This window comes from Phaenicophaeus curvirostris, chromosome 2 (assembly GCF_032191515.1).
Source record: "Phaenicophaeus curvirostris isolate KB17595 chromosome 2, BPBGC_Pcur_1.0, whole genome shotgun sequence".
Lineage (NCBI taxonomy): Eukaryota > Metazoa > Chordata > Aves > Cuculiformes > Cuculidae > Phaenicophaeus > Phaenicophaeus curvirostris.
In genome coordinates this window covers 39,695,254-39,722,484 of record NC_091393.1, presented here as the reverse complement: position 1 = coordinate 39,722,484, position 27,231 = coordinate 39,695,254, and the positions used below count along the sequence as shown (strand labels likewise).

Here is a 27,231-nt window from a genome sequence, read left to right as displayed (position 1 = left end):
GACTACTTCTAATGGGCTGTGAAACTTAACCAGGAGAGCTAGAGATGTATGAAAGATTATAGGCTGTTCCTAGTTGGGCTGCTAAAGGTAATTAAGTGAGCAAGTCTGGTTTTACTAGGCTTAAATTTGTTAGGCAAGCATCCAAAGCGCCATTGAAGAGTTCTTAGGAGTTTGTATGTGATGAAAAGAAGGCATATAATTATTTTATTTATTTGCCATGACATACAACCAATATAATTTTTGCAGAGCCACCATTTACTTTTATCTTGTACTTGCTTTCCTTAGGAATGACAGCTATTGTCTAGAATAATTTTGTAAATTCTGCTGTGTCCTCTTCCTTCCAGATCTTTTCCCTGTCCCGACTCTTATAACTGTTTCTGCCAACAAGTTGTTTCTTACTGACATAGACAATAATCATACCATATGGCAACTTTCAGCACAAACAAATGTAAAGGACATCTGTTATACTGCTAATGATGACAAAATGTACTATATTGTAGAAGATACTATTTTTCTTCTGAATACAAAGACTACTTCAAAGTTTCAGGTATTCCTTTATTCATTCACTTTCTTGAGAAAATCTAGGAATATGGGTGGCCAGTATTTTCACTATTTTGGATCTAATTGCATTTTTGAAGAAGTAAAAACTGCATATTTGAAACAGAAGAAAAGCAGTATGATGAACAAAGCACATTTAATGGCAAAATACAGTGGAGGAAACAGAACTGGAAAGTTACGATTTTCTTAATGATATTCAGTTCATATGAGATGCAATATGAGAGAGATGAGCTGTACAATTTTCCTTTCTAGCAGTACAAGAAAAATATGTACAATACAATAAAACTTGGACTTCTGTGGTTTTTTTGGTCATCAATAGCTATTATAACAGGCCAGAGTATGTCATTGGTAAAGATGTTCTGTTAAACATAAGTGATTTTGCTGACATCTGCTTTCTTGATAAGGTATTGCAACAGTCATTTGATTTAAAATTCACACTATTAAGTACAAAAATTTATTTTTTGTATCAAATGTAATCAATTTATTTTGATTTCATTCTAATTTCAAGAATATGCCAGCAACATAGAAGAAACAAATGGTATAAGTGAAACAAAAGTTTTCACTCGTATAAAAATATCGGAATCTTCATTCTATGGCTTTTCTTCATATTTTGAGTTCTATTTGCTAAATAGAAGTTATTTCAGACACAAGCCTAATTTTATAATGCCCTAGCACTAGGTGGGAAAAATCTGCCTTCAGGCACTTTTAGTAAAGTTTTAATTTTTTTCTTAAGTTTTTCCGAGATGCCTATCTTCTCGATGCTACAGCCATCACAGTGGACTGGATTGCAAGACACCTCTTTGTTGCCGTGAAAACAGCATGGAATGAAACTCAAATATTTATTATTGACCTTGAGCTCAAGAAAAAATCTCTAAAAGCCTTGAACAACCAGTTAGGCAAAAGTAATTCAACCATATCATGTTTGTTGTCATATCCTTTCTTAAGGTAAGGCATATGTTAATAATAACTATTTAAAGTGTATTTTAAACATGATTTTCATGAAGTCGTCAACAGTTAAGGACCAAGAAGGACTTTTTATAATATATAAGTCTTTCATATTGTATAAATATCTGAACATTTTGGAGCTAGTTGAGTTTAGACTGCTAGTTGAGTTTAGAAATATCTAATTAAAAAAAATATATCTGTGCTTGAGTAAAGATATCAAATGATACTTAAATACTGATAAGTTCTTCTATTTAAGTGGTGTAAATGAAAGTCAGCATCAGACATTTTCTTCAAAGTAATCACTTTACCTAAAATAGTCAGTTATTGTGAGCTTCCATTCAAAAATATCCTTTAAAGACCTGGAGTTACTCTGCAAGTATGCTGCAGTAGTTGCCTTTTTGTGTTTTAAATGTTTAGGAAGTCTGTGTCTGTAATCACTTGCAGGACTGCATTTAGAACAGATTACTCAAGTCGAAGTTTTTTTACTGTAAGCAAAATGCATTTTATTTGATAGCCGCTTGTACTGGATGGAAGAGTTCGATTATGGCAGTCACATATTTTATTATGATATTCTGAATAACACCGTGCACCACATTTTGGGATACGTATCAGCAGAAGAACAGACGAGAAACTACTGCACCTGTAACGTGGCAGAAGCAGAGCTAGGAAGACCTATGAGTATAGATGTGTCTGACTCCAAGAATCCCCAACTGCTCTTTATCAGAGGAAGAGATGAAATATGGGCCTCAGATATGGATGGTTGCCACTGCTGGAGAATTACCAAAACACCAAATTTTCAAGGTCTGAGTGCTCTGTTATGTTTCTAGGTAGTCTGTGATTCTTTCTGGCTCTTACACCAAATGGTGTTAATTTGATTCATGAAGGACTTTCTTTATAAAATCGATTCATCTATAGGCAGGATGGATAAAATGTTTGTGTTCACGTTTCCACTTGTGTACCCTGTTGATACAAACTAGAAGAAAGGGCAGTGCAAGAATATTTACTGATGCAGGTATGTATTCTAGTAAGATATAAATTGAATTGACACACTGCAGCCTCAAATGCTACTTTCAATAAATTTTGCTTGTAGTACTAACACATTATTTTTCTAGGGTTTTGTTACAGATACAACTGTTAGAGTTTAACTGAATAAGAAGCACTATCTTAATTTAGGCCTTAAGGTGACATTGTAGACTTCAATATGCAGGGAGGGTACTTCATGTAGGTAGAGTCTTGCATGACAACTTATCTGTGTTGCACTTCTTGTAACAATAACATTTAATCTTGGTTGCTCACTTTTCAGCTAGGTTCTGTGGAAGTTCTGGTAAAGTTGTTCTGTTACCAGAGGAGGTGTCTTGATTGTTGCTGGGAGATGACAGACAACTGTGGTTTTCATCTTGGAAAAAATGATGACAGTTTTTATAGACAAATCTTGCTTTTGTGTTTTATTTTCATGTTTGTTAATTCAATTGCAGTTCTCCTAATTCTGGATTATAAAAGGCCTTCACATCTAAACTTGTAAACTGAAATTACAAAGTGTCTCACCTTCACAAGACATATTGGAGAATATCTGAAATCTCTTTTCCAGGCAAGGTCTTTGAATGATAGAATGCCTAGGTTGGAAAAGACCTTTGAGATCATCAAGCCCAACTATACCTGTTCACTACTAAATGATATCCCTAAGAACTTAATCTGCCTGTCTTTTAAATACCTCCAGGGATGGTGACCCACTAGTGCTGAGTACAGGGGCAGAATCACTTCCCTGGGACTGCTGGCTGCGGCGTTTCTGATACAAGCCAAGATGTTGTCGGTCTTCTTGGCCCGCTGGACACACCGCTGGCTCATGCTCAGCTGGTTGTCAACCAAGATCCCCAGGTCCTTCTGTGCCAGACAGCTTTCTACCTACTCTTGAAGTGGCTAGAAGATATGATATAACCAGGATACTCACCCATATTGAATCACTGTGAATACAAGTGCCCACACTCTTGCAGAATTGTCTGCTCGGGGTTTATTCTGAAGTTTAACTATACAATGTTTTCCTACAGGTAAGAAAATTGGCAGTTTGACTGTTGATCAGAAATTTATATACTGGAGCACTGAAATGAAGGAATACACTGAAATTTGGCTAACAGATAAAGAAAGCACAAAACACCTTCTTCAGAAGAGAGTGAATCATGGTCTGAAAATCCTAGCCTACAGCTCAGCAGCACAATTGTATCCAGGTAGAGGGGATTTGGGTTGTTTTGCAAATGTAACATTTATTTCAGAGCCTATATTTGAGTTGCAGAGCCAGTTGTGTCTATTTATGTAAAGTATGCTTTATGGATTCAGGTACCTTCTAAAGGGAAACAATTCATAATGCACATTTTTAAAAGGATTATTATGGGGACTGGTGGTGTGTTGGATTACATGAAATGTCATGATGACAAAAATTGCCTATTTCAAAGGTTCAAGATGTTAACGTCAAACCATGCCTATTTTCAAAGTTTTGTCAGACCTGGAGGTTTAAAAAAGAAGGTGCACATTAAAGCACAGAAAAAGAGAAAACATGTCCAAAAAGCATTGTAGCATGAGTTTGATAACGATCACTGCTATGATACAGATTTCTCGGTTTGTTCTCAAGTATGCAAAACTTAAAAAGAAATCTGCCCTTCCAAAACCAAAGAGATAAGGACTCAGATTATTAAAATGATTTATATAGAAGTACCTGGTAGACAATTGCATCTTACATTATAGTAGATCCAGGTTTCACTTAGAACTCTTAATACTTTAAAACAAACCATTGTAGAACGAAAATAAAAGAAAGAAAATAAGTTTTGATAGAAAGTTAGGATCCATATTGACTACAGGTGTTATCCTTGTAAACACAGATGTTTTGAACAACTGCTAAAATGATGAATACATTCAAACCAATTCTTTAACTTCAGTTTTGCAAAAAATTATGATAACTACAAAAGAAAATATTTCATAAAATGGACTTCTTTGAAATAAAATAATTTCATACGGTAGAGTGTAGAGTTGCCTACTCCTGCCCACAGATTCTCTGACCAGGCCATTCTTACCAGCAAGAGTAGCCTGGTTTGGCCCTGGCACAGAATGTACCAGTCCTTATCTTCAGGGATAGGGTTTTCTACAAGAACCCCAGGCTTAGTGGGAACAGAAAGGGAAGAACCAAATTTCAATTCAGAGGTCCAAAGGGATTATTTCTACCCAAAGATCCCCACAGAGTTCTAATTTACATTGTCTGCTGCATGCAGTCAAATGCCCTAGCATTTGTCAGTTTAGAATAAAAATAACAAAAGAACTAAAATAAGAAAAAAAAATATTTTCTCCGTCTTGGTACTGAAAAGAAATTGTGTATACGTGAAAAAATTATGTTTGCAGAGACTAGCTGGGTTGACTGACATGATTTTTATTGCTTTAGTGATGTGAGCAAGAAGTACTGCTAGAGTTTCATTCTAACCTATTTAATTGCCATCCAGAGATATGATGTCAGTTGATCATTTAACACATCAGAAGTACTCAGTGAAAATTATTGTCCTGTCACAAATTCTATGAGAGAATGATTTCTCTACGGGATTAGGAGGAAGAGGACTGAATGTCTAGTGAAGTATTTTCTTGTTAGGGTAAACACATTTCTATGGAAGTGCCTGACAGAAACATTAACTCTGAAAAAGACTCAATCCTTCATTCCATCTGGGACTTTTTCTGTGGGAGTTTTACTACTCTAAGTAATGATAAAATTGACAAAGTTTCGACCTTAAATTTAATTCTGTGGAACAGAGTTTTTTATTCTCCTTCCCTTATATGTATGAACCTGCGTTCTGAAGGAATGATGGGGTTGCTCATTTAGGGAGAAAAGATCTTGTCAATAAGGTTGATTGTTCTGGCAAACATTTGCCCTTGCACTATCTCCTATAGGGATGCGTCTTAATCTTTTTCCTTCTTGGCAGCAAATCCATTTGATATATTTTCTACTTTGTTTTTAAAAGTAAATCAAGTGAGAAGGGGTTTTCTTTTGTTACTTTTTGTTTACTATTGGAGTGGTTCTCCGTTGTTTTCTCTCTACAGACTCCTTTTCTCCTTCCCAAATTTATCTCCTCTTTCTCTGTTTTTACTATGAACTGTATACATGAAAACCTGTTTGGGAGAAAAGAAAGATAACATTTAATTGGTAAAGAAAGATACTCTATTCTGCTTATCTCTCTTTCCTGTGACAAGTAAGTTTGGACTCATTAGCGTGTACTGCCCTTGATAATACAGCAACTACAATCTGGATTTCCAAGGTATTTAGGTACTTAAAGAAGAAGCTAAACTGGTTAGTAAATCAGTACCTTGAGTAAATCTGTGTCTTATCACAGGTAACTGAGACTTTATTTTGATGATCTCTATTTTTGTGTCCATGAATGTAATCAAATAAAGTACATTCAGGTGGGTTTTCTTCTGTTTGGAAAAGCAGAGATAACAATTTATGATTATGCTTTCTCATAGGAATAGTGGTAGAATCCCATGCAAATCTGGATTGGTCCAATAGTAATTAAAAATAATAATAATAATTAATAGTAATTAGTAATAGTGTTTTTCCTAGATAAAAGATGCCTGATTCTATCACAAGACACTGAGAAACCTACTATCCTTGATACGACAAACACCAGTTTTACATTAAGCTTGCCATCTGTGACACCACAGCATCTATGCCTCAGCCTGTCGCAGCCTACACCGACGTATTTGGTATTTCTCAGACAGATGACCGACAGCCACAGTAACTCAAGCTACCATTTGTCAGCTCTACAGCAAAAAACATTGGTATGGTTATTTTGAAACAAAAAATACGTGTGATATTTATAAACAGCGAATTTGATATCACTTCTAAACATTTTATAAACCATTCTACAACTTCCTATCAGAGAGTTTTTCTACTTCTACATCCCTAGAAGTAATTCCCCTTTCTATTTCATATTTGTTAAGTGGTAGATTCTTTATCTTTCCTATGTGCAAGTACTCCTCTACTATTTAACATGCCTTTGCTAAAATCCTTTTGAAACAGGTCTTCAGCATCTACTTGTAAAAAGAGAAATTGTGGTTGATATTAATCTGTTTAAATACCTATTGAGACTATCCAGAAACCACACGGCTTACCTTTATGTGTTTTGTGACAGTTATACTTGTCTTAGTAATTTTTTCTTCTGTTACATTTTTTTTGAACTTCTCCATTTGCTATTTAAGTTCCAGCCACTAAATAATGCACTGGTAATTACATATCTGTTTTTTGGTATCTTTTTTCTGTAGTGACCTATTACCCAAACTATCATTTTAACATTTTTTAAACACTGAAATGTATTAGAATACAAAAGCATCACTGTACTATTTTTTAACATTCATTTAATTACAGGTGATTGGTGTGACACATGACTCTGTTTTGTTAGAATGCATGTTTATTGTCTGATTTCAAATTACAGGAATTTCATGGTCCTGTAGCTGTCATAGACGATCTACAGCCATTTTCAAGTTATATCATACAAGTTTCGGGGAAAAACTACTATTCAGATCAGGAAGTGCTGCCTATGGGAAAAGAGACAATTGGCACAACTCTATATGGAGGTTTGTTTCACATTTTATTCTGATTTCAAACAGAATCCTCATCTCAGTTAAAGGAAGATAAGTGTAAGTTTGAGTTGCAAATCAGAAAACAGATATTTTCTTCTTAAAATGTAATCCTTGCAGATCTTCACAAGGTTTTGGCAACCAGACTGGCTGAATTTGTAAGATTCATAAGACATGTACATATTCTTTAATGCTTTTTGCAATGGCTTTGTGAAGAAACATGAACTGTGGTTAAAAGTGGCTAAATAGATGCAGTTTCTGCCTTGAACCACATTTGTAATAAGTTGTATTTGCATGTATATGTGGTTACATGTTTTAATGTGTGTTATATATTCATTCAACATTAAGATTTTTCCCCTTGGCTTGCCATTACTTTCATAATTACTATTTCTTAGTTAATTCAGATTTGATTTATTGTAAACGAGGCTGAAAATACAATACTTCATTTTTCCTTCTCTTTGTTTGAATGCCGATAGTACATTTGCAGTTGGTTTCAAACATTCTAATGTGCCCTTCTCAGACCCTTTCACAGAATAAAGATAGGATTAGTGCTTTGAACTTAAATGTTCACTGTGTCATTTAGTACAGAAAGTGAACTAGTTAGAAATTACCTATAAATAGATACATCATGAAACTTATCTAATTACAGCAGAAGGAAGCTAAGAAACTTTCCTGGGAGTGAATAGGAGAGAGGTATGAGCGAAGGCAAGAGGCCAAGATATGATGGCAAGGCAGCCAGATATAGCTGTGTTTAAGTGGAGCTACCTCTATATTCTGTGATGAGCTGTTGCAGTGGAAGAGGACAAAGACAAGAACTTGCATCAGAGCCTAAGAAAGCAGGTAGCTGCAGCCTAGAAACAGATAACAGGAGCACAGCTCACTTTCTGGAAAAGCACTAAGTGTTCACAAAGTGACAAGCTAAGGTTACATTTCAGGAAAACCTGCACATAGTGCTGTATATAAGTGACAAAATGCAGTGCAAGTGAAAGATATAATTTATTTTAAAGGTTTTCTCTTGAGTACAAAGTTGCTTTAGAAAAAAAGAATGAGGAATGAATGAAAAGAAAGTGTGATCAAGATCATCTAAATTCTGTAAAGCTTGTTATTCAAGGTAGTTCTTTATTTTTTGAGAGCTAAGCCTGTACTTCTGTAGTTTGTCTAGTTTATAAAGCCAATTTTCACATAATACATGCATGTGCTATATTACCTGATGATGTATCTCAAGAAACATGTCTAGGTTAACACCTCCCCCACTTCCTGCTCTGAGTACGTGATTTTGCAAATTTCCATTTCTGTTATTACACTCCAAAGGACTGTCTTTTCAGTGCTCTCCTAGAGAACTCAGTCATATTAAACACTCTTGTTTTGCTAGGTTATGTTCCAGAACAAGAAATGGGGAACTTGTGTAACCTGCATTACACTATGAGGGAACTCTTCTCTTAGGAATTCAATCTGTGATATATTTAAAATCTCATCAATAGAAGAAGTAACCTCTCCCTTTGCCACCGTTGTCCATAGGAGAGCATCACCTGTGAGCTGGCAGTGGCTCCTCTTACACACAGATCATTCACTGTTTCTTGTCCTGGGAGCAGTCACACATTTCCCCTTAAGAAAACCTCTGCTTAAGATAAACTTCACCTTTCAAATGAAAGTGGAACAAGAGGTGCAGTCACACTGTCACTGTTCTTTGGGGATCCAGAGATGCCATACTTCAGAAATTCTCTTGCAACCATGCTATTTTTTTTCTCTTAACAGTCAGATCTCTTGCCATATGCAGCAGTGAGCAAAACAGGCTCTCATCCAATGTGGATCTCTGAATTTTATGAGCATATTCCTAAAGAGTCTATGACAAAAACTAAGAAAAGCTGACCTACAACTGGTAGATGCCAAGTCTTTTCATGGGAATCCACATTAGTATTATAATGTTTTTATAATACACTGATCAAATAAGGTTGAATACTTCTGGGATGTGGCAAGAATTCACACCATTGCTTCTTTGTGTGGTAAACTGAGCCATCCTGCAGCAATGTCCACACTTTCAGTGGTGAAATGTGAAGGTAGTATATGAAATGGGAGACTGGGTTGCTCCGCTGAAATGGAATATTTCAGTCTCAAGTTAAATGAAACATGAAACTCAGAACGGATTTCTTTAGTTGAAGCAAAAAGATCAGTCAGGATCAAAATTAAGTCCTTGACAAATATATAAAAACAACAACAAACCAAACCAAAACAAAAGAAAAAATTCCCACACCAGTGTCCAAACCCTGAGAATTTTAATAGGTATTTGTATCAGCATCCAGAGCTTTTCAGAATTTGTTGAAAAATTTCCAACCGGCTGTAAACAGAATATATATGTGTCCCCGCACTTATGTTCTCAATTTCATGAATGTAACTGCTAGTATAAATTGTAATTAGATGCTGCCAGAGCCTCTCAAAGTGTGTACACTATTTCACACCTCTGAAGCTGTGTGAATTCCCCCTGTCTTTTCCTTCAATGCTATAATGAAATGAAAGAAGCTTGGATTAATCTGTACTTTCCAACAAATGGCGAGATAAAGGGAATGAAAAAAAAAAAAAGACAACTTGGAAAAATTAATGCATTGCTCTTGCCACAGAGTGTCACTGTTACTCCACATGTGTTTTAGCTAGTGAGATGATAAATTTGTCTTTGCTAGTCTAGCTTCTGCACATTTCACTTAAATAATCTGCAGTTTTGCTACTAGGGCATAAATTACAGCATATGCACTCATCATTCTGATATATTTGAAACACAAATAGTGTAAGGACTTTTTAACTTCTTACCTATCTGGGCAGTTCAATAGGAAAAAAAAGAATTTTTTATTTAGAGTTGGAGTGTGTTGAAGAACATTTCAAAGTCTGTGACCTCAAAGCTTCAAAGGAAGTGTTGATTTTTCCAAAACAAGTAGTGAGTAACCAACTGGCATAGACATCAGACTAGCAATCCAGTTGCTTGCTTACACAGCTCAACCAGACCATGTATTTCTGAGCAAAATTGTGAACAATGACAAACAATGCTGAGTTCTTTCAGACTTTTCTATTCAAGAAAAGACTTTCCAATTGGAATAGTACACAGGTACATTTTCAAGTGCATATCCAAGTAAGCCTCATACTAAACTTGAGGAAACTAAGAGAAAGCAGGAATTAAGTGACATGACTATAAATGCAGAGGTATAGCACAGCAGATAATTTGGGTTGGGTTTTTTTGTTTTGTTTTTGTTTTTTGTCTGCCTACATGGTAGGATAGCCAAGGAGGTACTAAAGAAGTCCTTCAAAATATTTTGAATTTGTCTGCAACTGACTGACCACACAAGAACATGAGTTTCGTATGTGTAGAATGTCAGTACTGCAAACGGACCATATTCATATGCTTATAACCTTTTTTCTTTCCTTGGTGACCCTTCTTGATTTCTCTAAAAATAAAATAAACAAACCCCTAGCGAGATCTGTACCTAAAAGGAGATTAATTTTTCTTTCTGTTTCAGTACCAGAGGCAGTTGATTCCATTAAGACGGTGGTTTTGTCTGACACCACCATCAACATATCTTGGAGCGAACCTTTGAAGCCAAATGGACCTCTAGAATACATCCGCTACCAAATCTCTGTCAATTTATTACCTCCTGTCCCAGCAACACCCTTGCAAAAAAGTGAATTTCCAAATGAGATGCTTGCCTGGTCTGTCAGCGGGCTCCAATCTGGAACAAACTATTTATTCAAGGTATAATTGCAAGCAACTTTACCTTTTTGTTCACTAACTTGCAAATCTTAACTGCTCCTCTGTAAAGCTATATGTGTTTCTTGAAAATATGAGTTCAAAACTTCTCAGTTTTGACCGACTTCTCTAAGTTTTTTAGTCTTAAGGAAAATGAAACTCCACTGTTCATTCCTACATATGCTGTTCAGATTAAATCCTTAGAGTTGAGATCTTTTCTATCTGGGGAGCATGTCACAGATCTCGAGAGTAAATTGGAGTTTCTGCTGCAGTCCTGCTATTACTGCCCCAATACTTTATGCAGCATGTTAAGAGAGGGTCAAATGACAGTTAACGTCTGTTCTCAAAGGAGGATGCCTGGAACTGCAACCTGCTTGTGAAGAAGTATGCGTAGTGCAAAAAATAGGGCTATGTGACTGTGAATGGGACATGGACAAAAGGTTAATATTTCTCTCAGGAAAGCAGCATATCTGAAATTTTCATAAAGGGGAAACCTTTACATGTTATATCAAAAGCAGACACAGGCATTTTGCCAGTTGCTGCTTTTTCTTTAATAAATAATTTTTCATTTAGCCCCACTCCCCCCCCCAAAAAATTTCTTAATCCAACAGACCAAAAAGTATCTAGTATATCCATAGGGATGTAGGTGATGACTCAATTAATAGTTAACTGATTTTGTCTTGCTGAAGTTACATTTTAAATAAAAGTAGATTATAAAAAATGCATGTGGAGATCACAAGAGCAATGTATCAATGTTGACCCTTTGATAAATGCAGAGACTAACAGCAACTTAAAAATACAAGTAGGGACTTGGCTATTTGGTGGCCTTTGAAGACAATTTCTGTAGACAAGAATTTTGGAGGGTGATTGCAAACCTGCTGATTTTGGATTACATTGAAATAAGATGCTGCTTGTGCAATAGAAGTAATTTCTTCCATTGTCCAGGCAAGTCATAGACAGAGGAAGTTAGGAAATAAAATAATAGGCCAGCCCCAGGCTAGCTAGCAGAGCTAGCAGAACGGGATATCCATCCACCTGCTACGAATGGTGAGAATTGAAGGGCAGACACATCAGCCCCCTTCCATCCCTTCAGTCAGATTCAGGCAGCAGGGTTTTTTTGACAGCTAGGTCAGGGGGAGCACCATCCTGAAGTAATGTCAGTACTACCTACTAGAACACATGTCATTGCAGTAAGAATGAGCAGAAAAGAATAACTGAAATGGAGACAAAATCAAGAAAATGGAGGAACCAGTAGAGTTCCAAGTAGGAAGGACTAAAAAGGCAGTTTGGAAGGCTGTGTTGGCATGCTAAGGAGGAAGACTAGCTTGCAGTATCTAGCACTTTTTTTGATTGGTTTTTAGGAACAAGAGACCTCTGACTCTGTAGTTAATACAACAGTATGAAGATGATTGTAGCACAACAGATTAGGAGAAGGAAAGATCAGATTAAACAATATTTATGCAGGCTAGATGTATTTAGGTCAGCAGCATCTGATGTCCTTAAACTACATAAGAAGCTGGTTAATGTTCACAATTATTTTCTGTAACTTTTGGAAGAGAGGAAGTCCCGTAGGTCTACCAAACAAAAAGTCATACTTAGCCTCAAAAGAGAAATTATAGACCACTTTGAGGAACTTCAGTACTTGAAGTTATTTTGAGGACATATACAGTTTTACTAGAACTGCATTAGGAAATATATTAGCATTATTAAAACTGCATTAGGACAAAATGGTAAACAGTTGGTATACAAGCATCTAGAGGATAACAGAGGAGTAGAAGTGTCCAATGTAGATTTGTATGAGCAAAACATACTTCTCCCTTTTCAGATGAAGAGTTAAAAGGAAAACAATAAATGATGAATTTGAACATCAGGGCTACCACCAGAGTAATGTTTTCAAAAGCAACCAAATAAATACCTTGCCTGGAGAATGCACATTGAGTGCATCACATATGATGAAACAGTGGCTATCACAATTCACCCACAGGCTTAAATAACATTCAGTTGATGGCTGGAGGGGATTCATACTGTCCTTAATTTAACTATGCTTTTATTAGTGATTTGAATACTACAACGAGGAATACTTGTAAATCTATATACTTATATGTATGTATGTAAGTATGCATATACAAACATTGGTTGTATTGGATTGTGTCTTAATGGAAGGCAGTGTGTTAAGACATCTCACCTTGTGTTTTTGTGATTCTAAAACACTTTCCAGTGTATGATGTGTTGCCTATATGCCTGTGTAAAAGCTTGTGGTATTTAAGAAAGGTCTAGAAGGAGAAAAGTCTTGGTAGAAAGATTAAATGAGAAACTAAAAAGAATCTCTGAGGAAGGTAACTTTAGACCATGGACTTCCAGCCTAAAGATGTGTAATACCATATCTGTGAAGCTCAAAATGTTTTGATATCTGTATTGTCTGAATATTGCACTGTTGAAAACAACTACTCTTCCAAATACTTGGAGTTGCTGAAGCCACCTTTCCACTAGTCTGGTATTGTACAATTCCTCCATTTTCTGACTAGGTTCTTGCTTTTCATCCCAATGAGAACTGGTTTTCTGAAAGTATCCCTGTTATTGCAAAAACATTTGAGGCACCATCTGCACCAGTCAACATAGTTCCCAGAAACACCAGTTTCCAGCTAGAATGGAGTGCTCCTCTGCAAGTCAATGAAACCAGCTTCTGGTTTGAGCTGCATAAGGTAAAAATACTTCTTAGGTTTTTTTCCAGATCAGAGTAAATTTAACGCACTTGGTCCTGGTGAGCAAGACAGGGTGGCAATATGTATATGAAGACTCTCAGTAGTTAATTTGGGCATGGTGATGTCAGTTGTACTGGCTCAGAAGGAGCAGGATGGAGGCAATGTTTGCCAGGAACAAGGGGGAGTGCAGCTGCAGCATTTAATACTCCATAGTGTCAAAGGACATCTTGGATGACCCCACCAAAATTCCTCACGGGTCTCCTGTTTCTGTAGAGTCCCCTCTCTCTTTCCTCACTGCCCTCCCTCAACATGGTTTGTAGCTACAAATCCTATGTAAGCCCTGCACAAGAAAGACAAGAAAGAGGTCTTCAGTATTAAATATCATCTACAACCAATTTTATTTTCTGATGGTAGAGATTAGAAGAAAACAATGAAGAGAAAAATGTGTCCAGTAGTGCAGACTGTGGAAGTAAGTGCTGCAGTGACAGCAGCATGAATGGAAGCTTCAGATTTTTATGTCTGGACCACTGGACACAGAAAATGTCATGTGCTACACTGGATGACATAGATTCCTTAATATAGATAAACAGATATTTTAATATAGATAAACACAAAATATTTCTCATCTGCCCTAAAGCAAATGTCATAGCACAATTCCACTAAACTACCTCCTTTCAATTACATCATGGCAAGCTGAACTCATGAGTACATCATGGTGATCCAGAAATACAAGCTGCTCAGAGATAAGCAAGGGGAGAGCTCCTTTTGGCTGTGCAAAGAGGTCACTTAATCTGTGTCCTTTGCAGCTGCCAAGACTTGTATGTCTCCTGAAAACAAAGGAAAAACCTAGGTTTTGTGCCCTTGATCTCTAAGAGTGAATGAAACTGCACATGCATAATGTCTCCCCTATGATATTAAAAAGTGGGAAAGTAGCTAATCTACCCAAGAACAGAACTGTGACACACTTTCAGCAAAGTAAGAAAGTTGACAACAATGATATTGTTTTTCTCTAGTGGCAAACAAGAAGTGACTGGTTTTCTCCTGCAAGCACAGAGTGCACATCAGAAGATCTTGTTTACACATGCAACCTCACAGGAACGCTTCCTTCAACCAACTACTTTGTAAGAGTAACAGTAGTTTATGTTACAGGATTGAAAAGCTCTTCCTCTTCAACGAGCTTTAAAAGTACAGGTAAGCACTTAATGTAACAAGATTTTAAGACTATGTTCAAGATGTGAATATTCAAACACAATATTTTGTAGAATTTAGTAGGCAGTTTTTATGTACTAATAACCAATAATTGTGTAGGTTTTAAAAATAAACCATACAGTACCGTATCTGCATAAGTAATAAGGCAAAAGAAATTACGTTCATTTTCAATTGGAGCAGGGAAAAAGGAGCTGAGATGAAATGCTTATGTGCATGTAGACTCATGTAAACTGGTGAAAAGCTGCATATGAAATAAAATTTTGAAATTTGTCCATTGCAAAGAGAAGGTCAATAATCCATCCTCAATGAGGGTTGTTGATGTAAATCCTCCATCTTTTTACACGGCCAAACACCCATATGCACATATAAATTTTTCTCTGTGGTCACCAGCAATTTGTCTTACTATAAACATATTTTAAGTGTTCTGTTTCTTCCCCCATTTGGCCGAAGCTGGTGTTCCCAGTAAGCCTGGAGTTCCAAAGAGAGCAGAAGACACTAAAAACACTCTACAGTGGGAGAAGGCTGATGACAATGGAAGCAACCTGACCTACTACATCTTAGAAAGCAGGTAAGCTACTTAAGCCTGCATTCTTCCCATAGGGAGCAGCCCAGAACAATGCTGGATGTACAGGGGCTGATAGAAAGAGTGAAATCTCAATGACACAAATGGAACTTCTCATGTGAGCTCTTTCTTGGGTAAACTAGGTAGCCATCATTTCCAGAAATTCCTGGAAAACTTAGAAGAAAATATACACTAACAACATTTCCAGACTCTGAAATAAAGGAATACATCTGAATATATGTTGGTGAATTAGAAGATTTGTTGACATTTTCAAATTATGAATTTCAAGCATTTAGTATGTATTCTCAGCTAAAATATTCTTAGAAATATTTTAGTGTTCAGAAGACTTATGGAAAAATGTTATAAAGTGACCAGAAAGAATCATAAATTATTCCCACCAACGTGGAATGACTAGATAATTCTTAAATTGCTCTGTCATCAAACACAGATTAGCCTGGACTATACATGTTGCCATCACCTTCTATGACAAATTGACCCGCCTGCTGGATGAGGGAAAGGCCGTGGATGTATCTTCTTGGACTTCAGTAAAGCCTTTGACACAGTTTCTCACAGCATTCTGCTTCGGAAACTGTCAGCCTCTGGCCTGGACAGGCGCACACTCTCCTGGGTGGAAAACTGGTTGGATGGCCGGGCCCAGAGAGTGGTGGGAAATGGAGTTAACTCCAGCTGGAGGCCAGTGACAAGTGGGGTTCCCCAGGGCTCAGTGCTGGGTCCAGCCCTGTTCAATGTCTTTATCAATGACCTGGATGAAGGCATTGAGCGCACCCTTAGCAAGTTTGCGGATGACACTAATCTGGGTGGAAGTGTTGATCCGCTGGAGGGTCGAGAGGCTGTACAGTGGGATCTGAACAGGCTGGATTGATGGGCTGAGGCCAACAGGATGAGGTTTAACAAAGCCAAATACTGGGTCCTGCACCTAGGACAAAACAACCTCGTGTACTGCTATAGGCTTGGGGAAGAGTAGCTGAAAAGTTTCCTGGAGGAGAGGGACCTGGGGGTGTTGGTTGACAGCCGACTGAACATGAGCCAGCAGTGTGCCCAGGTGGCCAAAAAGGCCAATGGCATCTTGGTTTATATTAGAAACCGCGTGACCAGCAGGTCCAGGGAGGTTACTCTCCCTCTGTACTTGGCACTGGTGAGACCGCTCCTCGAATCCTGTGTTCAGTTCTGGGCCCCTCACCACAAGAAGGATGTTGAGGCTCTGGAACGAGTCCAGAGAAGAGCAACGAGGTTGGTGAAGGGGCTGGAGAACAAGTCTTATAAAGACTGTCTGAAGGAACTGGGGTTATTTAGCCTTGAGAAGGCAAGGCTGAGGGGAGACCTCATTGCTCTCTACAACTACCTGAAAGGAGGTTGTAAGAGAGGAGGGTGCTGGCCTCTTCTCCCAAGTTACAGGGGACAGGACAAGAGGGAATGGCCTCAAGCTCCGCCAGGGGAGGTTCTGATTGGATATCAGGTAAAAATTTTTCACAGAAAGGGTCATTGGGCACTGGAACAGGCTACCCAGGGAGGTGGACAAGTCACCATCTCTGGAGGAGTTTAAAAGACGGGTAGGCGAGATGCTCAGGGACATGGTTTAGTGGCAGACAGGAATGGTTGGACTCTATGATCTCAGAGGTCTTTTCAAACCTGGTAGAGATTCTATGATTCTATGATTCTATGATTCTATGATAATTAAACATCTATAGAACGTCAATTCACGCTTATTTCTATGGTGACACTGGAAGGGCTGAAGCAACAAGTTAGTATGTTATTGTGGGTAGTGACTTTGAAACTTTTTTTTTTGACCATGACTCTTGAGCAGTCTGTTTAATGGAATCAATGGAAGGTTAATTAATGCATTATTTAAAAATGAGAAGAGTCCATCTTCTGAGATATTCCTATGACTTTGTTTGAAATCAGGATTGATGGAGGGAAGAAATTTTTTAAACTTGGCTATTATTTCTTGTTCCTCAGTTTATTATTCCTGTGTCTATGAAAGCTAAGGACTGACAGCACTCTGGAGCTGGGTATACTTTACCTATATAAGTTTTCACCCAGACATATTTTCCTGGTGCTGTAATCTTCCTCCATACAGTTCTGTGAGTGTACAGCAGCAATGACCTGCATGCTATGAGACCACAATAATTTTCATATGCTAACAGGCAGTTTGTACCTGGCCTTCTGTGGATGGGTAAAGAAAGGACAGTCCCTTGGTCTGTGTTAGGGTCGTGCTTCAGCCAATGTGTTTTCCAAGCTTCATCTTCTTATTAATCTTCAGAATCATAATCTCCTGCAACTTGAAAGTGCACATGCTGATGTTTTTGACTGCATTTCACTTTGATCCTCACGGTCCTTTTAAGCCATGTAGAAAAGTGTTAAGGCAGTTGCATAGAATTCCATAAAATATTTGCGTAGTCCTTTGAAATAATCCATTTTTTGTACGGCTCAGGAAGGAATGTGTACACACCAAGGCCATGAACATATAGTTTCCCCATGACTTTCTGATTAAGAAGTATTTGACTTTTTTTCTGTATTATAAATTGTGTTGGGAGAATGACTGATATGCTTATAAAGGTCACCTCGCGTGAAATATTATGGTCCTGTGTGGCATGAAATGATACGGCCTTTCAAGTTTAAGTACATGGTCTTCTTTTGGTTGGTGAATAATCAGCTCTGAATTTATTGTGAGCAATCAATCTCAGTCCAATGGGGAAAGGAAGAAATATACCCAGCAGTCAGCAGATGCTATGGGAAACTGGCTAGCTAAAGAATTGTCTTCACTGCCAATGACTTGCTTCCTGTTTAGTTTGTGAAACCTGATTCACAAGAGCAGTGAATTACTCTGGGCTCAGGAAAGCAAAAACCTCTAACAGGACACAAAAATAAATGTTTTTTTTTTTCTGAACATTAAATAAAAAGGTTTTTAAACATTGGCTGTGAGGTGTACGCTGAAACAGGTGAAAAGGTGCTGGAGATGTTTATGTTTAAAACATTCTAGCATTTGATTTCTAATGCCAAGTTAAAGACGCATGACTCCTAGCATTGCTGAAATGACACAGTATGATTTTCTGCTCCACAGCCAAACCCCCACAAACAGATTGAGCTTTCCTGCAGGCAAAGAGACATGAAGGCCATCGAAGTGAAGCAAAACCCAAGGGTATAGCAGTAAACAGCCCTCATGGAGTTAGTGATGTACTTATGTTATTTCGCTATGCCTATTGCAGGAAGCAGTCTGACAACACCAGTAAAGTGAAGCCCTTGTGGGAGCTGGTTTACAATGGCTCCTGTGGCAGTATTTGCATATGGGAGGCCAAGAACTTGGAAGGAACTTTCCAGTTCAGAGCAGCAGCTGCAAATGTGCTGGGGCTTGGTGAATACAGCGACACAAGCAAGGACATCATTTTGGGTGAAGGTATGTCTTGTACTTTCTTACTCTGTTATTCAAGGTTTTTATTCAGAATAATTTTATTGACTTCTGAAAATTTGCTTCTTCTCATTTATCCCCATTTGCCTCTCTGTGGTCCTGCATTATGCATTATGATATGGTTCTTGAAGTAAGGGCAACCATCCATGCTGGGTAAGGGTGTATTACTTCTTGTCTTCAGCCAGAACATTAGATTTACACTTTGTGCGTGTTTTTGAAAATCCCACTTTGAGTGGTCAAACAGTTTGGCATTTTCTTTTTCCATGTACGTAGTAGGTCATCATGGCAGGACTGGCCCACTCCTGCAGGATGATTGAGTCTGACCAAGTGTAGACATCTACGTACAGCCTACAGTAGAGCATTGTGCTGAGAGAGACTTACACAGCAGGAAGCTAAAGGGTTCTCTCAGGTTTGCTCAGCTCCACAGGACTGATATAGTTTGTATATACAGTCATTAACCCAATTTTCACCTTCTATTTAATAGACACCACAATTTCCCTGGACACCACCATTGCCATTGCTGCTGTGACAGGAGTAGTTGTGCTGGGCTTGATGGTGCTCGTCCTCTTTGGTTTCGGTATGTGCCTGAGTTTTTACATACTCTTGGTTCTCAGGCTTCAGTAAAATGCAATTCATGTGGTAGGAGATCGTTGGTCCCCAGGCTTAGGGAAATGCTGAACAATGCTGGGAGCTCAGGGTGGGAGCTCAGGGTGGGAGCTCAGGGTGGGAGCTCAGGGTAGGAGCTGAGGGGAATTTGAATGTTCTCATCCTTCAAGGCCCTAAGTAGCTGGTTGTATTTTCAGTATCTAGGACAGTATATCAATTCACTATGTCCTCAGGCATTAATTGATGTTGATTCCCTCCAAGGAGGGAGAGTACAGGAATGCTGAAGGAGCTCTAATATTCCTGTGCATCCATATCTGTACCTTGTAATTCTCAACTTGAGTACTGCATCTGTTCACCAGACTTCAATTTTTCTTCCTCTTAATCTTTGTCCTTGATGAAAAGATGCAGAGATGTAGATGTCCACACATGGTGGTCCTGCCCTCTCACTCCTCATTGTCTCCCTGGGATATAACACCAGCCCTTTGGGTTTAGGTATTTGTGACATAGGAAAGTGGATGCCTGACTGTTTTCTTAGATCATGGAGCAGTTGTTTGTCTTTTGAGGGGAAAAGTTAGTGGTCAGATGCAAATGTTTGTACTTACATGAGCTGCTGGGGGGGTCATGTTGACATGTTGTCCAGAATAAAATAAAACCTCTAGCCTTTCATCCTGCTTGCATGCTGGAATGCTCTCAACGTGAAATACCTGACAATCGGCTTTCCTGTTCCAGTATGGCTTCAGAGATGGAAATCCAGCAAAACATCCTCACCTGGACAGATAGTGTTTATCAAGGAAGATAAAGAACTAGCTCAACTCAGGGTGGCGGCTGAGACAGTGGGACTAGCTAATGCATGTTATGCTATCAGGTATGTTGTTGGAGCAAATGTATTCTCAGTACAAAAATATCCTAGACAGCTTCCCTGGGCTGTTTTTTATCAGTGCACTCATTCCTTATACCTCAAGATGGAATTAAGGGCTGCATCTGCACTGCAGGGCAGGTCTGCTCTGAAGCACATCCTGCCATGCTGTCTCCCAGGTGTGTACCGTGGCCCAGATTACCCGTTGCCTACCCCACATGTTCATATTAGCAAGAAACACGAGTTCACAGGGAAGGAAGAAGAGCTGATTGGCCAAGTCAGTGAAAGATAACAAAAAATCTTTCTACAAATATATAAATAATAAAAGGCGGACTAGGGAGACCATACAGTCCTTATTGGACACAGAAGGAACAACAGTAACAGGGGATGAGGAAAAGGCTGAGGTACTTAATGCCTTCTTTGCCTCAGTATTTAGTTGTAAGGAGGGTCGTTCTGTCTGTGTACTAACCCAGGAGCTAGAGGAGCATAATGAGGCTCCCGTGATCCAAGAGGAGGTGGTCAGAGCCTTGCTAGCCCGACTGGACAGCTACAAGTCTATGGGGCCGGACGGGATTCACCCTAGGGTACTGAAGGAGCTGGCGGATGTGCTGGCCAAACCCCTTTCCATCATCTTCCAACAGTCCTGGAAGACTGGGGAAGTCCCACTGGACTGGAGGCTGGCTGATGTTGTGCCCATCTACAAAAAAGGCTGCAGGGAGGACCCAGGAAACAACAGGCCTGTCAGTCTGACCTCAGTGCCAGGGAAAGTCATGGAGCAGGTGATCTTGAGTGCTATCATGAAGCACATGCAAGAGAACCAGGTGATCAGGCCCCGTCAACACGGGTTCACAAAAGGCAGGTCTTGCCAAACTAACCTGATCACATTCTATGACAAAGTGACTCGGCTGCTGGATGAGGGAAAGGCCGTGGATGTGGTCTTCCTGGACTTCAGTAAAGCCTTTGACACAGTTTCTCACAGCGTTCTGCTTGAGAAACTGTCAGCCTCTGGCCTGGACAGGCACACACTCTCCTGGGTGGAAAACTGGTTGGATGGCCGGGCCCAGAGAGTGGTGGGAAATGGTGTGAAATTCAGCTGGAGGCCAGTGACAAGTGGGGTTCCCCAGGGCTCAGTGCTGGGTCCAGCCCTGTTCAATGTCTTCATCAATGATCTGGATGAAGGCATCGAGTGCACCCTTAGCAAGTTTGCAGACGACACTAAGCTGGGTGGAAGTGTCGATCTGCTGGAGGGTAGGGAGGCTCTGCAAAGGGATCGGAACAGGCTGGACCGCTGGGCAGAGTCCAATGGCATGAGGTTTAACAAGGCCAAATGCCGGGTCCTGCGCTTGGGGCACAACAACCCTGTGCAGTGCTACAGACTGGGAGAAGTCTGTCTAGAAAGCTGCCTGGAGGAGAGGGACCTGGGCGTGTTGGTTGACAGCGACTGAATATGAGCCAGCAGTGTGCCCAGGTGGCCAAGAAGGCCAATGGCATCTTGGCTTGTGTCAGAAACGGTGTGACCAGCAGGTCCAGGGAGGTTATTCTCCCTCTGTACTCGGCACTGGTGAGACCGCTCCTCGAATCCTGTGTTCAGTTCTGGGCCCCTCACCACAAGAAGGATGTTGAGGCTCTGGAGCGAGTCCAGAGAAGAGCAACAAAGCTGGTGAAGGGGCTGGAGAACAGGCCTTATGAGGAGCGGCTGAGAGAGCTTGGGTTGTTTAGCCTGGAGAAGAGGAGGCTGAGGGGTGACCTCATTGCTCTCTACAACTACCTGAAAGGAGGTTGCAGAGAGGAGGGTGCTGGCCTCTTCTTCCAAGTGACAGGGGACAGGACAAGAGGGAATGGCCTCAAGCTCCGCCAGGGGAGGTTTAGGCTAGACGTTAGGAAAAAATTCTTTACAGAAAGGGTCATTGGGCACTGGAACAGGCTGCCCAGGGAGGTGGTTGAGTCACCTTCCCTGGAGGTGTTTAAAAGACGGGTAGGCGAGGTGCTCAGGGACATGGTTTAGTGGCAGACAGGAATAGTTGGACTCTATGATCTCAGAGGTCTTTTCAAACCTGGTAGAGATGAGGTGCTGAGGGATATGGTTTAGTGTTTGATGGGAACGGTTGGACTCGATGATCCGGTGGGTCTCTTCCAACCTGGTTATTCTGTGATTCTGTAATTCTGTGATTCTGATATTTTCCAATAGCTTCCAAAACATCCAGGCTTCATCTAAGCTCCCCTTAAATGTACCTGATGAGACAAATAGTACCAGATTCGTTTGAGGAAGAATTTTAATAACATTCCTATGTATAACAAGTGACTAGTATTGCTGTTTTGTAGCATTCTTCCTTCACAGGCAGAGATTGAATCATTGCCAGCTTTCCCTCGGGACAAACTGAACTTACACAAGTTGTTAGGAAGTGGAGCATTTGGAGAGGTGTATGAAGGGACTGCAGTAGATATCCTGGCAGATGGAAGTGGAGAAACCAAAGTAGCAGTCAAGGTAATCACAGCTGTGTAGTTTTCTGGCAACAGAATGGGATGGACAAAGAGATTCGGCTCAGAGGTCATACCACAGAAACAGACGGTGACAGATTTAGGTATTTCCTTGCAATATTTCTTTCAAGTAAATTAAGCTGAGCGTATGTCTTTGTAATAATTGCTGGAAAACACTGATTATTGAAGGCCATGTCTATGCCTGATTGCTTTGCTTAAACTCTACCTGATAATGGTAATGGTGAACTAAGTGTTATTACATTTTTGCTTTCTGTTGAGCAGACTTTGAAGAAGGGTGCGACAGACCACGAGAAGAGTGAATTCTTGAAGGAGGCACACTTAATGAGGTAGGGACAGCGTTGCCACTGGGCACCCTTCAAAACCAATGTCACTTGAGGGTTGAATGCAACACTTTCCTCTAAATATTTATGCCATTATATTATTTTTGGTGTGTTTTCTTATTTCTGCTAAAACAAATTTAATCACTACTAATGAATCGTAAGAAAATAAAACTATAAACTGACTAGCAAAAACTAAGATACAGACTGCAAGTTCAGTATGCTCACTTCATGGATTTATTGGGGTTTGGACTGATGTAATTCATTATCTTTGATCTCCTAGAACTAAGTTATTTGTTAAAGTAAATTGGGCAACCTTTGACTAATCCCATTTTATCAAAATAAACACCAAAGCAAGCCAATATCTTGAAGTTTCTGTTTACTGTGGAAACTGTTTTTTTAAAAACTACATACTTGCCACTAGAGGCTGCCACATACCTCTTCTGTCGAGGCAGACATAAAAGTAGTAATGCATCTGTCACCAGTGAGAAAATTTCGCATAGAAAGATCTGTGTGTTTGACAGAAATCTGGTTTTCCAGAATCTCCCCAGAGAAAAGCAGTTGAGCTGAAGTTTTCAGCTGGCAATATAAGACAGAGAAAATAGTTTAGTTTTCACACACACTTCTCTGACTTTTATTTAACGACTGCAGAATCAGAACCATCATTTGAAAAATGAAGAATTTTATATCCTGTATAGAAAATACAGTGTTACTGAATTTGGAATTGGTTTTAACAGAATTCTTGTTTGTGTTTCCACAGACTGTGGATACAGTGTGACTGGACTTCAGTAAAGTCTTTGGTTACTGTTCCTCGCAGCATTCAGCTTGAGAAACTGGCTGCCACTGGCCTGGACAGGGGCACACTCTGCTGGGTAAAAAACTGGCTGGATGGCCGGGCCCAGAGAGTGGTGGGAAATGGAGTTAACTCCAGCTGGAGGCCAGTTACAAGTGGTGTTCCCCAGGGCTCAGTGCTGGGTCCAGTTCTGTTCAATGTCTTTATCAATGATTGGGTTGAATGCATTGAGTGCACCCTTAGTAAGTTTGCAGACGGCACTAAGACTGGAGGAAGTGTTGATCTTCTGGGGGGTAGGGAGGCTCTGCAAAGGGATCTGAACAGGCTGGATTGATGGGCTGAGGCCAATGGCATGAGGTTTAACAAAGCCAAATATTGGGTCCTGCACTCGGGGCACAACAGCCCTGTGCAGCGCTACAGGCTTGGGGAAGAGTGTCTGGAAAGCTGCCTGGAGGAGAAGGACCTGGGGGTGTTGGTTGACAACTAGCTCAGCATGAGCCAGCAGTGTGCCCAGATGGCCAAGAAGGCCAATGACATCTTGGTCTGTATCAGAAACAGTGGCCAGCAGGAGCAGGAGGGAAGTGATTCTGCCCCTGTATTCTGCATTGGTGAGACCACACCTTGAATACTGTGTTCAGTGTTGGGACCCTCACTACAAGAAAGACCTTGAGGTGCTGAGCCACGTCCAGAGAAGAGTGACGAAGCTGGTGAAGGGTCTGGATAACAAGCCTTTTGAGAAGTGGATGAGGGAATGGAGGTTGTTTAGTCCAGAGAAAGGGAAGCTGAAGCAAGACCTTACCACTGTCTACAACTACCTGAAAGGAGGTTGTAGTGAGGTGACTGTTTGTCTATTCTCCCAAGTGATAGGCAATAGGAGGAGTTGAAATGGCCTCAGGTTGTACCAGAGGAGGTTCAGACTGGACATTAGGAAAAATTTCTTCATCAAAAGGGTTATCATGCACTGGCACAGGCTGCCCAGGGAGGTGGTTGAGTCACCATTCCTGGAGGTTTTAAACTATGGGTAGATGAAGTACTCAGGGATATGGTTTAGTAGCAGTCAGGTATGGTTGGACTCAGTGATCTCAGAAGTCTTTTCCAACCTGGTGATTCTATGATTCTATGATATTTTTAAAATATCTTGCATTTCTTTGCCTAACTTTTTTTCCACACACTATACATTGAGTGAGATAAGAGGCTTGTGAAAATAAAAACAGAATCACGTCAATTAAATGAAAACTCATAACAAAGAACAAGTGCTGTGTGTAAAGTCCCTACAATCTATCTATAGTTTACTCAGCAGTCATACACCTAGTTAAGGTCTCTTCTCTGTGTGGTATGAATTATACATGCCCACAGTTAAAGTCTCTGAAGCTTCCACAATTCTGCTTACATTTTACAGCTGATAATCCAAACCCAGAAATCCTCAAAAATATATAATCGGAAATTATTGCACTTAAATGCAAACATTAATGTGGGCATATTTACATCAATACAACAAGAAATACAAATGAAGATAATAGAAAAGTTTTAGTATTACATATTCCCAGTAGTCATTAAATAATAATAAAACAAACTGGCATGCTTTATGTGCTTTAAATATTTCATTTTTCAAATATGAAATAAAGAGTGATTTAGGTCCGTCATGGAGGTCTTAATGATTTTTATTGATGCTGATGTGTAAGCTTTCATAAATGAAACCAAGGACAGAAAGGGAACGTAAGTGCACCTGACTGTTTACAAACACTGATGTTAGATATTTAAATACAACTTCAATTTTGCTTGCTTTTTTTGGATGTTTATTAAAATTTTGATTGTGGTGTTACACATGCTGTCTGAGTTAAGCAAGCAGTATTTGTTTCTTTTATTATTGCTATGCAGCAATGGAAAATAGTTACCTATGTTTCAGTCGTTCAATACTGGTTATCGGTGAGAAATTTGTATACAAATATATATAGCAAGTTCTTGGGTGTATCCCATTGCTTTGGAAGTAAGGAATAAGCTCAGTGGAGAAAGGGCTGCTTGAACCATAAGAAAGTCCCAGGTGCTTCTTTTTCTTCTTTTGTTCTTGAGAGTGCTAAAGTTTGTCTGATTGAGAGGTATGTGCTGGGGGCTGGGGGGAGCTGTCAAACACTTTCCGCTAAAGACTTTTTGCCCACACCTAAGATTATGTGAATTGAAAGAGGTTAGAAGGAAATGTCCCTCTGTTTTATTTGTTTGTTTACACTGGTGCATTTGACAGCACTTTGGACACCACTAGTTTCGCTAATAGCGTCAAGTTTCTCTGCCTGCTGGTGTGAGTCCTTTCACAGAGCAGTGTGAAGAAAAAGCCGTTTTCTAACACAAGAAAAGTGATTTTAAAAACATGAGCACTGACAGAGGCAATAAATATACTTCACTCTTTCAAAAGTGCTATATTTGAGAGTACCAATTGCTCTGTGGTACTCCCTGTCTTTTTGGACAGGCTCAGGCAATTACTAGCATATCTGCAAGTATTTATGCACATTAGGTTTCTCTTGAAAATGTGCTGTGAGAAACAGTTCTTCTCTGGATTGTGAAAATAACATATTGTACCTTTTTCTTTTATCTTTCTCTGTGCATTTCTCTGAATCAGCAATTCTACTGTGAATACAGTAGTAAAACTACTCTATTAAAAAAATATAGACACCATTAATGAACAGGTGACAATTCCTGCTAGTCCTAGATGAGATTGCCATTTGACTACCTTTCTTTGTTTCCTGGGAATGTGATTCAATCTGTTTTTAATACACATTTATGCATTATGATGTCCATCAAAGTGCAGTGTAAGCCTGTGTTTGGAAAGGATGTCCCTGAACTCTCCCCATGACTGAGCAAATCCAGGCACTGTTAGTTACTGAATCATATTGCTAGTAGAGGCAGGACTGTAAAGGCTGAACTGTTCATTCATTGCTTGCAGCTATATACATTTTATTAGCTATCAACCAGCTGGATTTCTCACATGTAATCTTACAGTAATTTCCTTCTTTTTAGTAAATTTGATCACCCCCACATTCTGAAGTTACTTGGCGTGTGCCTATTAAATGAACCTCAGTACCTTATACTGGAACTGATGGAAGCAGGGGACCTGCTTAGCTATTTACGAGGAGCCAGAAAGCAAAAGGTAGGGTAAATGCCGTGAGACTCGTATTTCTAACTTGCAACTGGCCAGTTTCTCAGCTTTCCCTTTCCTCAAAGGCCATGCTGATGTCCAGTCTTTTCTGTACCTACAAGATCTGACCTGGCTTTTTTCTAATGCCCTGGGACTTCAATGTTGAGTGCTGACCTTGCATTTAGAATTGCTGTGAAGAAGACTGAATGTTGCTAGACCACTGACCAAAATTGTGTTTTCAGTTGTGAAATTTCTGTTGAGTGTCTTTATATGAACACTATGAGCAATCCTTTGAA

At 39.5% G+C, this 27,231-nt stretch overlaps 1 protein-coding gene across 1 annotated transcript in view; it reads left to right on the top strand.

Moving 5' to 3' along the window:
• ROS1 (ROS proto-oncogene 1, receptor tyrosine kinase) overlaps nt 1-27,231 on the top strand; it is a 78,844-nt gene that overhangs the window by 32,273 nt on the left and 19,340 nt on the right. Inside the window, exons 24-39 of the mRNA XM_069851755.1 lie at nt 345-547; nt 1,292-1,503; nt 2,018-2,304; nt 3,549-3,725; nt 6,092-6,309; nt 6,963-7,104; nt 10,611-10,843; nt 13,363-13,539; nt 14,553-14,730; nt 15,199-15,316; nt 18,538-18,725; nt 19,222-19,314; nt 20,073-20,208; nt 22,522-22,684; nt 22,960-23,024; nt 26,818-26,947. Coding sequence (XP_069707856.1) covers nt 345-547; nt 1,292-1,503; nt 2,018-2,304; nt 3,549-3,725; nt 6,092-6,309; nt 6,963-7,104; nt 10,611-10,843; nt 13,363-13,539; nt 14,553-14,730; nt 15,199-15,316; nt 18,538-18,725; nt 19,222-19,314; nt 20,073-20,208; nt 22,522-22,684; nt 22,960-23,024; nt 26,818-26,947 — 2,720 coding nt within the window. The remainder of the gene's footprint in view (nt 1-344; nt 548-1,291; nt 1,504-2,017; nt 2,305-3,548; nt 3,726-6,091; nt 6,310-6,962; nt 7,105-10,610; nt 10,844-13,362; nt 13,540-14,552; nt 14,731-15,198; nt 15,317-18,537; nt 18,726-19,221; nt 19,315-20,072; nt 20,209-22,521; nt 22,685-22,959; nt 23,025-26,817; nt 26,948-27,231) is intronic.